This window comes from Anomaloglossus baeobatrachus, chromosome 9 (genome assembly GCF_048569485.1).
Source record: "Anomaloglossus baeobatrachus isolate aAnoBae1 chromosome 9, aAnoBae1.hap1, whole genome shotgun sequence".
NCBI classification, from domain to species: domain Eukaryota; kingdom Metazoa; phylum Chordata; class Amphibia; order Anura; family Aromobatidae; genus Anomaloglossus; species Anomaloglossus baeobatrachus.
In genome coordinates, this window is record NC_134361.1 from 219881095 (window position 1) to 219897283 (window position 16189).

Genomic DNA, 16189 nt, shown 5'->3' on the forward strand with positions numbered 1-16189 from the left:
GACTGGCACTTGTGGGGGGTGATGACTGGTACTTTTCAGGGCCATGACTGGTACTTGTGGGGGTGATAACTGATACTTGTGGGGGTGATGACTGATACTTGTGGGGGTGATAACTGATATTTGTGGGGGTGATGACTGATAGTTGTGGGCGTGATGACTGGTACTTGTGGGGGTGATGACTGATACTTGTGGGGGTGATGACTGATACTTGTGGGGGTGATGACTGGTACTTGTGGGGGTGATGACTGGTACTTGTGGGGGTGATGACTGATACTTGTGGGGGTGATGACTGATACTTGTGGGGGTGATGACTGATACTTGTGGGGGTGATGACTGATACTTGTGGGGGTGATGACTGATACTTGTGGGGGTGATGACTGATACTTGTGGGGGTGATGACTGATACTTGTGGGGGTGATGACTGATACTTGTGGGGGTGATGACTGGTACTTGTGGGGGTGATGACTGATACTTGTGGGGGTGATGACTGATACTTGTGGGGGTGATGACTGATACTTGTGGGGGTGATGACTGATACTTGTGGGGGTGATGACTGATACTTGTGGGGGTGATGACTGATACTTGTGGGGGTGATGACTGGTACTTGTGGGGGTGATGACTGATACTTGTGGGGGTGATGACTGATACTTGTGGGGGTGATGACTGATACTTGTGGGGGTGATGACTGATACTTGTGGGAGTGATGACTGGTACTTGTGGGGGTGATGACTGATACTTGTGGGGGTGATGACTGGTACTTGTGGGGGTGATGACTGGTACTTGTGGGGGTGATGACTGGTACTTGTGGGAGTGATGACTGATACTTGTGGGGGTGATGACTGATACTTGTGGGGGTGATGACTGATACTTGTGGGGGTGATGACTGGTACTTTTTGGGGGCGACAACTGGTACTTGTGGGGGCAATGATTGGTACTTGTGGGGACGATGATTGGTACTTGTGAGGGTGATGACTGGTACTTGTGAGGGTGATGACTGGTACTTGTGGGGGCAATAACTGGTACTTGTGGGGCCAATAACTGGTACTTGTGGGGCCAATAACTGATACTTGTGGGGGCGATGACTGTTACTTGTGAGGTGCGATGATTGGTATTTCTAGGCACAATGACTGGTACTTGTAGGTGTGATGACATACTTGGGTGGGGGCAATGATTTGTATTTCTTGGGGCAATGATTGGTACTTGTGGAGCCGATGATTGGTATTCCTTTTGGCAATGACTGATACTTGTGGTTGTGTGACTGGCAATAGTAGATGAACTGGCCCTTACAGCGGCAATGACCAGCACATGTGACCGTGATGTGTCTGTCACTTGCTTGGAACCGAACATTACAGCGCTTACAGAACTAGTATCTTCTATCTTCTAGAGGCTACAACAAAATGGCCCCCGATGTGACGACACAAACATTCCACAGATCCGCCCCCTAGTGTTCTGCTGGCGATATCCCGCCTACTCCTCACGGCTATTGGTGGAAGCTCAGGAAGACGGCTCTTGATTGGTGGACCATTTGACAGCCGTCGGACCAATAGGAGGTGCAGACTGCGCTGCTGACGTCACCCGTGGAGCCAGGGCGGATGGGTTTTCCGGCGGAGCAGGTTCTGTATATTTGTATATACCCTGATGCTTACGTCACTGCTGCTGTCCCTGCACCAGTGGCTTGTGTCCTGTGCGCGGCGCAGTCGCTGCTCTAGTCAGTGCTCGGTGGCTGGGCTGTCATGTAGGCTGTCTGGTGTCCTCCATTCACATCTATGTACGCGGGTGGCGTTAACCCCTTGTTTTCTCTGGAGATCAGCGGTGACAGATGCTGCTGCTCTCTGGTGACCCTCAGGTTAGGGGTTTGGTGACTAATCTGCCTCTTCTGCCCCCCAGGTTCTCTCCGTCCTCTGAGCTGAGGGACCGGCCTCCTGCGTGGAATGGCTGCCGTCTGGCAACAGGTTCTGGCAGTTGACGCAAGGTACAGGGGGCGCTGTGAGCGTGCGCGTGCGTGTCCGCGTCCCGCCATGGTGACCTCGTGACTCTCCGCAGGTACAACGCCTACCGCACCCCCGCGCACCCGCAGTTCCGCACTCAGTACATCCGGAGACGCAGCCAGCTCCTCCGGGAGAATGCCAAGGCCGGCTATGACCCGCAGCTGCGGCGACAGTACCTGAAGCATCGCAGCCAACTCCTGGCCCAGCGGTACGGCCCCCTGTCCGAGCAGAGCAGCTTCCGGGCCCACAGTAACAGCATCCGCAGCTCGCGCACCACCCTGGACCGCATGGAGGTGAGCACCAATAGGGCGGCGTGGGAAGCCCATCAATGGCACGGAGGTGAGCGCCAATAGGGCGGCGGGGGAAGCCCATCAATGGCATGGAGGTGAGCGCCAGTAGGGCGGCGTGGGAAGCCCATCAATGGCACGGAGGTGAGCGCCAATAGGGCGGCGGGGGAAGCCCATCAATGGCATGGAGGTGAGCGCCAGTAGGGCGGCGGGGGAAGCCCATCAATGGTATGGAGGTGAGCACCAATAGGGCGGCGGGTGGAAGCCCATCAATGGCATGGAGGTGAGCGCCAATAGGGCGGCGGGGGAAGCCCATCAATGGTATGGAGGTGAGCACCAATAGGGCGGCGGGTGGAAGCCCATCAATGGCATGGAGGTGAGCGCCAGTAGGGCGGCGGGGGAAGCCCATCAATGGTATGGAGGTGAGCACCAATAGGGCAGCGAGGGAAGCCCGGTCACTGGCATGGAGGTGAGCACCAATAGGGCGGCGAGGGAAGCCCGGTCACTGGCATGGAGGTGAGCGCCAGTAGGGCCAAGTAGGAAGCCCATCAATGGCATGGAGGTGAGCGCCAATAGAGTGGCAAGGGAAGTCCGGTCACTGGCATGGAGGAGAGCGCCAATAGAGCGGCGTGGGAAGCCCATCAATGGCATGGAGGTGAGCGCCAGTAGGGCGGCGTGGGAAGCCAGTCACTGGCATGGAGGAGAGCGCCAATAGAGCGGGGTGGGAAGCCCATCAATGGCATGGAGGTGAGCGCCAATAGGGCTGCGTGGGAAGTCTGGTCACAGGCTTGGGGAGTCAAAGGACCAACATGACAATATGGACCTTCAGAGGAGCCCTGGCTGCCGTGATAACCAGTCAGTGCGGCGCTGTTAGGGATTGACAGCAGCGATCGGAGCCAGCTCTGGTCACTGCAGATGCCAGTTGGAGCGTGTTCTCCCACTAAATCCACAGGACGGATGGGTACCGAATCTCACCCATCCCGAGATGTTATCCCCCGCATCACCCGGCCATGACTGATTGTGTTAACCCCCTCCTTTAGGATTTGGAAGAGGAGCCCCGGTCCCAGGGGTCGCGAGGTCACCGGCGTTCGGTAAGCCGAGGCTCCTACCAGCTGCAGGCACAGATGAACCGCGTGGCACAAGAAGAAAGGTGAGAGCGGACTAGGGGGAGGTCACAGGGTCCAGCAGATGGCGTCACTGTGCTCTACCCACAGGGCTCCTGGCAGCGTGGTGCCCACACCCCTGGCCGAGGCCAGCAGGGCGATGGCGGGCGACACCACCCTGAGCGAGAACTATGCCTTCGCTGGGATGTACCACATATTCGACCAACACGTGGATCAAGCCGGTAAGTGACTCCCCTAGAGGTGGTCTATACTGCTGACACCCGCAGTGAGGGCGGGGAATATAGGTTGTCAGATATTCGCATTTCGTCTTTTTTTTGCCCTCCTAGTGCCCAAGGTCCAATTTGCCAACGACGACAAGCACCTCCTGGCCTGCTGCTCTCTGGATGGCACCATCTCTGTGTGCCAGCTGGTGCCCACCCCTCCCACCGTCCTGCAGACCCTCCGAGGACACAAGGGTCCGGTCAGCGACTTTGCCTGGTCCTTATCCAACGACATCATCGTCTCCACCTCTCTGGACGGCAGCATGCGCATCTGGAACACCCATGATGGCCGCAGCATCCGGCAGATTCCAGACCCGGACTCGGCCCAGATGCTCTGCTGCACCTTCCAGCCCATCAATAACAATCTGACCGTGGTGAGTGCGACCACGTGCACTAACGGTCCGTGTACAGTGCCTTGCGAAAGTATTCAGCCCCCTTGAATTTTTCAACCTTTCCCCACATTTCAGGCTTCAATCATAAAGATAAAATGTGAATGTTCTGGGGGAAGAATCAACAACAAGTGACACAATTGTGAAGAGGAAGGAAATGTATTGCTTATTTTAAACTTATATAAAAAATAACTGTAAATTGTGGCGTGCAATATTATTCATCCCCTGTAAGTTAATACTTTGTAGCGCCCCCTTTTGCTGCGATTACAGCTGCAGTCTCTTGGGGTATGGGTCTATCAGTTTTGCACATGGAGAGGTGAAATTCTCGCCCATTCTTCCTTTGTAAACAGCTGGAGCTGAGTGAGGTTGGATGGAGGCGTTTGTGAACAGCAGTTTTCAGCTCTTTCCACAGATTCTCGATTGGGTTCAGGTCTGGACTGTGACTTGGCCATTCTAACACCTGGATACGTTTATTTGTGAACCATTCCATTGTAGATTTTGCTTTATGTTTGGGATCATTGTCTTGTTGGAAGACAAATCTCCGTCCCAGTCTCAGGTCTTTTGCAGACTCCAACAGGTTTTCTTCAAGAATGGTTCTGTATTTGGCTCCATCCATCTTCCCATCAATTTTACCCATGTTTCCTGTCCCTGCTAAAGCAAAGCAGGCCCAAACCATGATGTTGCCTCCACCATGTTTGACAGTGGGGATGGTGTGTTCAGGGTGATGAGCTGTGTTGGTATTACATATTGTTTGGCATTGTGCCCAAATAGTGTGATTTTTGGTTTCATCTGAGCAGAGCACCTTCCTCCACATGTTTGGTGTCTCCCGGCGGCTTGTGGCAAACTTTAAACAACATTTTTTTTTTTTTATGGATATCTTTGAGAAATGGCTTTCTTCTTGCCACTCTTCCATAAAGGCCAGATTTGTGCAGTGTACGACTGATTGTTGTCCTATGGACAGACTCTCCCACCTCAGCTGTAGATCTCTGCAGGTCATCCAGAGGGATCATGGGCCTCTTGGCTGCATCTCTGATCAGTCTTCTCCTTGTGTGAGATGACAGTTTGGATGGACGGCCGGGTCTTGGTAGATTTGCAGTGGTATGATGCTCCTTCCATTTCTATATGATCGCTTGCACAGGGCTCCTTGGGATGTTTAAAGTTGTGGAAATCTTTTTGTAACCAAATCCGGCTTTAAACTTCTCCACAACAGTATCATAGACCTGCCTGTTGTGTTCCTTGGTCTTCATGATGCTCTCTGCGCTTTACACAGAACCCTGAGACTATCACAGAGCAGGGGCATTATACGGAGACTTGATTACACACAGGGGCTTATATTTATCATCATCAGTCATTTAGGACCACATTGGATCATTCAGAGATCCTCAATCAACTTCTGGAGAGAGTTTGCTGCACTGAAAGTAAAGGGGATGAATAATATTGCACGCCCCAATTTTCAATTATTTATTTTTTACAAAAGTTTAAAATAATAAATTTCGTTCAACTTCACAATTGTGTCACTTGTTGATTCTTCACCATAAAATTTATTTTTTTTTTTTTATCTTTATGTTTAAAGCCTGAAATGTGGGAAAAAATTGAAAAAAATCAAAGGGGGGGGCGAATACTTTTGCAATGCACACTGTACATAGAGGCCACGGCATTGGGGCGTCTGGTGTGAAGTCTAGCACTGGTGTTGATTGTTTTCTAGGTTGGTAACAGCAAACACAACATCCACGTGGTGAACATCTCCACTGGGAAGAAGGTGAAGGGCGGCAGCAGTAAGCTCACCGGCCGCGTCCTCTCCTTGTCCTTTGACTCCGCCGGGCGCATCCTGTGGGCCGGTGACGACCGTGGGAGCATCTTCTCATTCCTCTTTGATATGGCCACAGGTGAGTGTGATCCGAGCAGTCACCATTGGGCTCTTCACCCGCATGGCGAATACCCGGCGTCTACGGATATTTTTGGACCATAAGCCTCTTTATCCCATCTCCTGCACCATTCAATACAATCTATTATTGCCTGATATCAACAAGTCCAGCAGTACCGGTGGCCATGTACTGGTGCCACGAGATTTACTAATTAGAAGAGGCAAAAGCAATGCTCAGTAGGAGGCTGCACCAGCGTCATGTGATTATTTTTTGCTCCAGGTTATGGCGTACCCCGATGATGTGGGGGGGGGCTCAGACTGAAGTTCAATATGCTTGACCCCTCTGGATTTAGGAAACCTTCCTGTAAGGCTGTTGGGGGAGACCTCCGGGTCTCTCTCAGGGTCACGGAGTTGGATTTCAAATCAGAACTGCGCAGATGTATATGAATAGGCCTTCACAAGGCTACTTTCACACATCCGGTGTAAAAACTGATGCAACGGAGAAGGCGAAAAAACGAATCAGTCGCATCAGTATTTTGACGGATCCATTGTGCTACTGAGCATGCTCAGTAGCAAAAAACGGAATCAATCACTGGAATGCGTTGTATGCCGCATTAAAGGGAACCTGTGAGCAGAAATTTTGCAATAAACCTAAAAGATTCCCCCTCTGCAGCTCCTGGGCTGCATTCTAGAAAGGTTCCTGTTGTTGTTGTGCCCCCTTTGAGGCCAAAATAAAGACTTTATAAAGTCTTACCTTTTTTTTTTTTTTTTTTCCAAAACGTTTTTTATTGATTTTTCAAATTTGTAAAAACATGACAAGTATCATTGCAAAAAAAGAACATTCGTCTGACAAAATGTGACATAGAGGTGGGTGATACCCCAATTTGGAGTTCCATGTTGCTGTTCGATTTAAGATAGTATACATTAACATTAAACCAAAACAGAGGTAATGAAATATAATATAACATATGCAATACAATTCGTTAAATCTCTGTGTCGTCCCTGAATGATTTCAATTTTGCTAGCGTGTCTTGGTATTCCCAACCGTCTCGTCTCCCCCTCCCGCCAGAGCCCCCTCCTAGGTGATTCTCAGTTTACCCAGGCTGTCCTGGATATCGCTCAGGATATACCACTCCGAGTGAACAAAAGGTGCCATCAGGTTAATTATTTCTCCCTGTGTGAATTGGCTTTCAATAAAATGTCTCCATCTCACAAAAAACTTGGCTGTCAACCCATCTTTATCCCTCTCCGCTTCTAGTTTTTCCCACTTCAGAAGGTTGTGTAGTTCGCCCACAACCTCCTTTATGGATGGGCCCTCCCTTTGAATCCAGTGTTTTAAGATGCAACGCTTAGCTATCATGGCTATGTCATGCATTATTGCGTATTTCCTCTTTTCCTGCGTGCTCGGTCCTCCTCCTACTCCTCCCTCAAAGGAGTGGAAAATCCACACCATTAAGTCTAGTTTGCTGAAAATTCCCCATGTTGACTGGGCAAATAGTCTGACTTGGTTCCAGAACCTAGCGATTGTCTCACATTCCCATAGCCCATGCAGCATATCCGTTTTTTCTTTTTGACACTTAGGACACCACCTATCCCTACCTGGTATGTTGAAACCTATAATGGCCCTATGTAGAATTCTGAATTGAGTGTCTCTCCATCTCTCATTGGTAATATGTTTCCGCACTTGTACCCATCCTCTCAGTATATCATCCACCACTTCTTCCCTTCCCAATTGTTTCCCCCACGCTTTTAAAGTCCGACTATCCTCCCGTGAGATAAGCACCCCCCTTAGCGATCGATATATTTTAGAGACATTTATACTTGTTACATCACATTCCAGTAACTCATCAATCGAACTTCTGTTCAACTCTCTTCCAACCACAACAAGGTCTCCTATTATTCCATGTTTCAATTGTTCATACTGGATGACATGTGAGCTATTAAGGTTGTACTTATCCAGCACTTCCCGACCTGTCATCCACCTCCTGTCCTCCACATTCATAACATCTATCATTCTCCTGACTCCCCTCTCTTTCCATCTAGTAAATAGCTTGTTTTCTCGTCCCAGGGGAAAATTTGGGAATGCCCAGGGGTTCAAGTACTTGGACACTTTCCATGAGAGCCCCAGTTTTTTCCTTACCGACTTCCATGTTAGCATGGTGTCTCGGAATATAATTGAGTTCCTTATGTGCCCTTCAACCCTGGATAGTGGGGAGTGCAGAATGGACGTCAGATCCCACGGTGACGCATATTTAGTTTCCATCGCATGATCTGAGTGCCTACTCGTTCCTCTCACCCAATCAATTACATGCCTCATGATACATACAAGATTATACCCTTGGACATCTGGAAAGTTTAGACCTCCCTCCTCTGCTGACTTCATCAGCGTACGCAGCTTTATTCTGGGTTTCCTTCCCCTCCACAGAAATTCTGTATACGCGGAGTTGAGCTTATTCACATCCTTTAGTTTTAGCAATAGCGGGATTGTCTGGAAGGGATACAGCAGCCTAGGAAAGCTCATCATTTTTATCAGGTGACATCTTGCCAGTAATGGAAGTGGCAGACCTTTCCATCCCTTTAATTGAACTATAATTTTCCTGATTAGCGGTCCATAATTCAAGTTATAGATTGTTTCCACCGATCTTCCTATATGCACTCCCAGGTATTTAATTGAAGATTGTGCTATAGGAATTCCACATAGACAGCCATCCCTTATTTGTCCCCCCATTGTCCCATGATGCCCCTTTAGGAACATGATCTCGCATTTTTTTTTGTTCAGTTTGAAACCGGAGAATGAGCCAAATTTTTCAATCAAGGCAAGAGTCTGTGGCAAATCCGCACCGGGGTCCCCCATATAAAGTATGATGTCATCAGCAAAAAGCGCTGTCTTTACTTCTGAACCCCTTATCTTGATTCCTTTAAAGCTATTTTGTCCCTGTAGTATTCTTGACAACGGCTCGATTGCCAGGTTGAATAAAAGAGGAGATAATGGGCAGCCCTGTCTTGTTCCCTTCATCAAAGGGAACACGTCTGATAGAAAGCCCGGAGTGTGTACCCTAGCTCCCGAGTTGGCATAAAGGTTTCTAATGTAAAGTCTCATCTTGCCTACAATCCCTATGGCCTCCATTACCCTGTCTAACCACCCCCAATTTACATTATCAAACGCTTTTTCTGCGTCAAGTGTAACTAGGGCAGGTCTAGCCCCTCCCTCAGTGAGACCCAGTCTAACCGCGTCTGCCACTAGAATTGTCTTTCGGATATTGGTAACGGCATTTCTCCCCTTAATAAACCCCACCTGGTGATTCGTAATGATCCTAGGTAAGATCTCGGCCAGTCTATTAGCCATGATCTTGGACATAATTTTTAAATCCTGATTTATGAGCGATATAGGTCTATAACTAGAGGGATCATCCAGGTCCTTGGTTCCCTTGGGGAGTAATTTAATATATGCTATGTTGGAATTTTTGGTTATTTCCGCCCCTCCCAGGAAAGCATTAAAGACTGAGGTTAGATCCGGCGAGATCAGATCCTTCAGAGCCTTATAGAATTCACTATTGAAACCGTCAGGTCCCGGTGCCTTGTTGGTGTTAAGCTCCCCAATTGTTCTCGTCACCTCCTCTACTGTGATATCTGCGTTTAAGGCACTCAAATCTTCCTCCGTCAAGCTAGGCATTTGGGCTTGTCTTAGCCACTCTGCCTCATCAGTCATGTCGTTATTCCCTGACCCATATAGTTTTCTATAGTAATCTCCCAACAGTTTATTAATGTCCTTAGGATCCGTAGTCACCTCTCCCCCCTTTGTTTTCAGTTTAGAGATCACTGTCATCTTTCTGCTGCCCCTTGCCAGATTGGCCAACATCCTTCCCGCCTTGTTGCCAAACCTATGTAAGTCAACCTCCTTGTGCGACCAGAATAGTTGTTCCTTTTTTTTGGCCCATTCGTCAAATCCCTCTTTTGCCTCCAGCCATCTGCCTTTTGTCATGGGAGATCTATTTGTCACATAATTTGTATATGCTACCCGTACTGCTTCACTATGGAAATTATAATTCTCATTGGTTTTCCGTTTGATCATGGCTGCGTACCCCACCAGACGGCCCCTTAGGACCGCTTTTGCCGTTTCCCAAAATATCACTGGGGACTCTCTATGTTCCTTATTGTCCTCTGCGAATTCTCCCCACCACTCCTGTAGCACCTTATGGAAATTATCTTGCCTGAGAAGGAACGATGGGAATCTCCATATGATATCTGTACCTCTCCTGAATTTCTCTCTAATGCCCAATCTCACCGGACTATGATCAGAGATCACCATATTCTCTATCACACAATCTTGCGTTCCACTCAGTAAATCCTGCGAGATCCAGAACTGATCAATACGTGACCAGCTATCATGAGGGTGAGAGAAGTGTGTATACTCTCTGTCATGTGGGTGAGTTAGTCTCCAGATGTCTTTCAGTCCTACGTCTTCTAATGTTACATCCCTATTGTCTAAACTCCTGCCCACATTAGCTGTCCCTTCCTCGCCCCTCCTCCTATCTTCAGCTGAGTCTGGGACGGTGTTAAAATCGCCTCCCACTATAATGTTAGCCTCCCCATCTGCTAATATGGTGGCCTTTATGTCATCATGAAATGTGATTTGTTGTGAATTTGGGCCATAGACATTATAAATACTGAGTTTACCCGCTGGACTAACGATTGTTAAGTGCTGCCACCTTCCATGGTCGTCTGCCTCATGTGCCACTACCTCATGACTGAATTGTTTATTTATTAGAATCATAGTGCCCGCTTTTCTACCTTGTGCCGCTGCCCCGTAAACGGTGCCCACCCAATGTTTCTTCATGCGGAAAAAGTCCTCCCCCCCCCCCCCAAGTGGGTTTCCTGTAATAAGGCAATGTCTGTCTTTAGTCTTTTCAGATGTCTCAATATCATTGCTCGTTTGTTAGGTGATCTCAGCCCTTTAACATTCCACGTAGTTATCTGTATCATGTTTACCTGTGTATTCTGCTTTTACTACTCCCTCCCCTATGGGCCCCCGCATCAAGGAAGACGAGATGTTCGACACTAGAATCACAGTTGGTACCACAAAATCGACACTCCCTTTCCCCACCTTGCAAATATAACAAATACAACAAAAAGCATGTAACTGTAAAACATATTTTCCCTTCCGAGAAATCCACGGCGCTTCCCGCCACGTTGGTGAGCTCCCCTATTCCTAGCCAAAATATGTAGCTCCCTAATCACCCCCCAAAAAATATATGTTCTATCCCCGGACTAACTTGAATAAGCCTTTGAAAATTATGCAAAAATTAGCACAGTATGTCAAAACCTCAGCAAGATTCTCCAGTCCTACTTATCTCTGACTCCAGGTAGCCATCAGTCCGCCCAGAACAGGCCCACTTCATTTGAATTTGGATGATGTTCCTGGACAAAGGAGAAAAAGAAAAAAAAGACCAAGGGGAGAGAAGATGGAGAAAGAAAGAAGAAGAACAAAAAAAAAAAAAAGAGAGGGGGGGAAGAGGACCCAGACTTTGGGATGTTTTCCTCTCTTTTCTCCCTTCCCCCTCCTCCTCTCACCTCCCCAACCCTCTCTCCATAATGCATCCTCCTCAACGCCTCTCCCTGTTTGGGAAGAGAAAAAAAAAAAAAAAAACAGGCAAAAAAAGGAAAAACAATGAGCGAGTTCCAGTTCAGGTATCATGGTTTCTCTCCAAGGGTTGGTTCCTGTGTTCCAGGCGAGAATTATGCTGTCGACCCGGGCTTGGCCTCCTTTCCTCCCTGGTCTCGACTTGCTTTTGTCCCCCAAGACGTCCCACATCTCTTCCTGAGCTTGTGGGGGATCCTCTTCTATTATTCCCTTCTCCACTAGGTCCTTTTTCTTGCCTTTCTGACCTAGTCTTGTTGAGCTCTGCCATGAGAATGTTTTCTGCTTCTTTGTAGTCCTTGTAGTATACAAACGAGCCATTGGGGTTTCTAACTTTCAGTGTAGCAGGGTATAATAGCTGGCACTTTACTTTTTTGTTGTACAGAAATGAGCAAATTTTGGTAAATTCTTTTCTCCTTCTGGATACTTCCGCTGAATAATCCCCAAAAATTAGCAGTCTGTTGCCTTGATATTGTAGTGGACGCTTTCGTTCTCTAAAAGCCCTCAATATTTCCTCCTTATGCTTATAATCAAGGTACTTGACAATCACCTGCCTGGCTCTTATCGGGGTATTCTTGTTTGAGTTGTGGCCCTCTCCCTTATTCGCCTCCTGGTGTCTCAGTGGACCCACTCTGTGGGCTCTTTCAACTCTGAATTTCGCCTTTATGCCCAGGGCCTGCGGTAGCTCCAACTCGCATATATTATCCAACTGTCCAATCGACACAGACTCTGGCAACCCGACTATACGTAGGTTGTTTCGTCTCGATCTGTTTTCCAAATCGTCCGCTTTATCCTTCAAGTATTCATTAGATTTTGCTAGAGCTGCTATTTGTGCTTGCATAGCCAGTATTGTCTCCTCGGAGTCAGATATTCTCTGCTCTGATTCTGCCAGTCTAGAGGCATGGGCATTTATCTGTTTTTGCATATTAGCTAATGATGTTTGTATGGCTGCCTCAATAGCCACTTTAACCTCTTTTGACAAGTGTGATGTCACTTCTTCAGCCAGTTTTTTATAGTCCACATTAAGCTTTTGTGTGTACTTGTCTTGGCCTGCAGGTGGTGCTGTTTTCTTAGTTCTCTTTGTCTGGACTGGGCCACCACCTCCATCCCCCAATAGCTTGCAGGCTTGTGATGTTGGTGTAGTAAGCTGTTTTTTGTTTCCTTTGGAAGGGGTACTATGAATTCTTGCATTTGACTTCCTGTGAGTCTGAGTGGGATTAATCTCCCTGTGCTGTTTGTCAGTTTCATCCTCCAACACTGCTGTGTCTCTGAGCTGCCCTGCTTTGTCTGCATCTTCTCTCCCCTCTGCCTCCATATCCCCTTCATCCTCCCATTGCGATCCACAGTCATCAGTCCCCTGCATCCACCTCTCTCCTGCTGTGTCCTCCTGTGACTCCTCGCTCATATCTCCCTTATCTCTCCCCTTCCAGCTCTGTGTTTGCTTTTCTGAGTCTCTCACCATGCGTTCAGGCTCCTCCCCCATCAGGCTCGGCGCCATTATCTTATCTTCTCCCCTGTCCATATCAAAGCTTCTCCAGGCTGACTCACCGCTCCCAGAGCTTCTCAGGAGGTACCTTTCCATAGCTGGCTGCTTTAGGTAACCTCCTGTGCTGCTCTCTGTTTGGTGGCTCGTCCGGGGGGGTCTGTTTTTAGTCGGTTTCTGTGAGGGGTGGCAGGAGATTCTCCTCTAAGCTTCCACCTCAGCCAGGACAGGAACCGGAAGTCGTCTTACCTTTTTTTTGTATGCAAATTTTTTTTTTTTTATTTATTTATTTTTTTGTACATGGGGGCGGGCTGTCTTGCGTCCGTTAGTCGCCCTCCTGCCGCTTTACGCTGTCCCCCATCGCTCATTTCCATAACTGAGGACGCCGCCCAGTGCTCCCGAGGTCTTGCGCATGCGCTGTGCCACTCTCGCGGGACTGAGCACTGTGCACAGTGTGACCGCTGGTGACGTGATTGCGCAGGCATGAATTGGCGGCGCTGTGATTGTCATCAGCAACTACTTGCCCATAATCTCATGCCCGCGCTTTTCCCTCTGCCTCCACCGTTTTGCGCAAGCGCTGGCCAGATGAACCCACGTCACCTGTTACCCATCTTTCCCTGGAGCAGGAGCAGCAGAACGGTGGAGGCAGAGTGATTATGGGCGGGTACTTGCTGATGACAATCACAGCGCCGCCCATAATCTCACGCCTGCGCAATCACGTCACCAGCGGTCACACTGCACAATGCTCACTCCCGTGAGAGTGGCACGGCGCATGCGCGAGCCCTCGGGAGCACTGGGCGGCGTTATCAGCTATGGAAATGAGCGATGGGTGATGGTGTAAAGCAGCAGGAAGGCGACTAACGGACGCAAGAGAGCCCGCCCCCGTGACCATAAAAAAAAAAAATTTGCATACAAAAAGGTAAGATTTTATAAAGTCTTTATTTTGGTCTCAAAGGGGGCACAATAACAACAGGAACCTTTCCAGAATGCAGCCCAGGAGCTGCAGAGGGGGAATCTTTTAGGTTTATTGCAAAATTTCTGCTGACAGGTTCCCTTTAAGGCGGATCCGGCCTCCATAGACTTTTATTGTAAAACACGCCAGATGGTGCCGAGTCCGGCACGATGCGGTTTTCTTGTCGGGGACAAAGAACGTTTCATTCTGCGTTCTTTCTGGCCGCCGGACAAGCAAATTTTACCGGATAGAACGCAGCTCCATGCGGCACGATCCAACACTAATGCAAGTCTATGAGAAAAAAGAACGGATACGGCTGCAGCAGACGCCGGATCCGTTTTTTCTGTAAAGCGCCGGATTGTGCATGACGGGAAAAACCGGATGTGTGAAAGCGGCCTAACCTGCATCATCCTAACTGTGGCCTATCCTTATATCCTAAAGGTAAACTGACCAAAGCCAAGCGCCTGGTGGTGTCCGAAGGCAGCGCCATCAGCAGCATCTCCGCCCGGTCATGGATCAGCCGCGAGGCCCGGGACCCCTCTTTATTAGTGAACGCCTGTATCAATAAGCTGCTGCTGTACAGGTAGATATGAACCATCGTTCTGCATAGTGTGATTCAATGTCTCCCCCTTCATAAGATCTCTGCTGTCTGTCAATCGAAACCTTCTTAGCCTTAGCACATTGACATATCCACCGGACGTTCCATAAATGTGTCCACTTACTTACTAAACTTTGGACACCAGGGCACTGAATGCATCCGTGCAGAGAACGAATGGTATCGGCAGCAAATGACAAATCCAGCTCTGCTTCATGTGTAATACGGTTGTGACCTGTCCGACTGACGGTGACGTTCTCCATTCCTAGGGTTGTGGACAATGAGGGAACGTTGCAGCTGAAGAGAACGTTTCAGATCCAGCAGACCAGTCACGCCATCGGAAGTATCTTCTGTCCGCTCATGTCCTTCCGGCAGGGAGCCTGTGTCGGTGCGTATATGTGTCCTACGAGGACTCTTACTGTCCTTATAATCTCCTATCTCCCCAGCCCAGATTTTGGGTAATATTGCGCTCCGTTCTTAGTGACTTGAATGTCGTATTCTTTCCCCTCTGTAGTGACCGGCAGTGAAGATATGTGCGTTTACTTTTTTGACGTGGAACGGGCCACCAAGGCCATCGTGAACAAGCTGCAAGGTCACAGCGCCGCTGTTCTAGGGGTCAGCTTCAACTGTGACGAAAGTCTCCTGGCCTCCAGTGATGCCAAAGGGATGGTTATCATCTGGAGAAGAGAGCAGAAGTGAATCCGCGTCCCCTCCAGCCCCCGAACCACCATGTGCAATGTCCCGCCTCCTTCCATCAACTCTTATTTATATTTTCCGTACGTGTCCTATAGAATAATAAAACACTAAAGAACCCAGATCTGATGATAGTATTTGTATATATTGTTGGCATCCAGCTGAAAAGGACAGTAGGGCGGAGCCATGTCAATCCCATAAGTGTCCTTTTCAGCTGAATGCTATGGGAACTTTTAGCGGTTATGACAGATTGTTGTTATGGTCTTGTTTTTTTTTTTACTAATGTTAAAAATAAAATTAGGCTGGAGTCACACTTATGAGTCTCGCATCGCATTTCCTGGCATGGCCGCAGCCTCTCCTGCCAGGAGCAGGTAAGCTGCATGTATTTCTATGCAGCTGACCCGCTCCTATTAAGAGTGTCAGGCCGTGACGGGTGATGTGATGCGAGAGTTATGCGCACAAGGCTCCAAGTCCCGTTTTTTTTACAACGACCCTCTCTTATGTCGGTTTAAGGCTCCATAGGGGCTGTCGATGCTGCTTTTGGCTCAAATTCCCCATGAACAGACGTACAATCCCCTGGCAAAAATGATGGCCTCTCCTGGCTCTAAGTGTTCATTCAGTAGTTTTACTTTTGTACAAAAAAAAAAAAACAGATCACAGACGGCACAAAACTAAAGTCATTTCAAATGTCAACTTTCTGGCTTTAAAGGGAACCTGTCACCTAGAATATGTTCTGACCTATCATCAGACGGATGTGTGCCCCAATTACACCTCCCTACCCATCCCTGTGCTGTAAAATTGTATAATATGAAAGTAAAACGTTTTATTACCTTCATATTTCGTATGTAAATAGCAGGGAATGTGGTCACAGGGGCGGCGCCTTGCCCTGTGGACGTCTGCATATTTCCGTGGTATC

The 16189-nt window shown here is 48.6% G+C and overlaps 1 protein-coding gene across 2 annotated transcripts; it reads left to right on the forward strand.

Annotated features, from left to right (window-relative positions):
* The first annotated feature begins 1519 nt into the window (after positions 1-1519).
* Positions 1520-15395, forward strand: WDR13 (WD repeat domain 13). 2 transcript variants are annotated; one of them, XM_075322972.1, is made up of 10 exons: positions 1520-1613; positions 1888-1972; positions 2044-2281; positions 3316-3425; positions 3490-3620; positions 3726-4033; positions 5754-5934; positions 14427-14568; positions 14850-14968; positions 15095-15395. In XM_075322972.1, exons 2-10 carry the CDS (start codon positions 1932-1934, stop codon positions 15277-15279), a joined length of 1455 nt encoding a protein of 484 aa, XP_075179087.1. In that variant the 5' UTR covers positions 1520-1613; positions 1888-1931; the 3' UTR covers positions 15280-15395. The 2 variants fall into 2 exon arrangements, with proteins under 2 accessions (XP_075179087.1, XP_075179088.1); XM_075322973.1 differs by lacking the exon at positions 1520-1613 and adding an exon at positions 1647-1768.
* Positions 15396-16189: the final 794 nt, after the last annotated feature.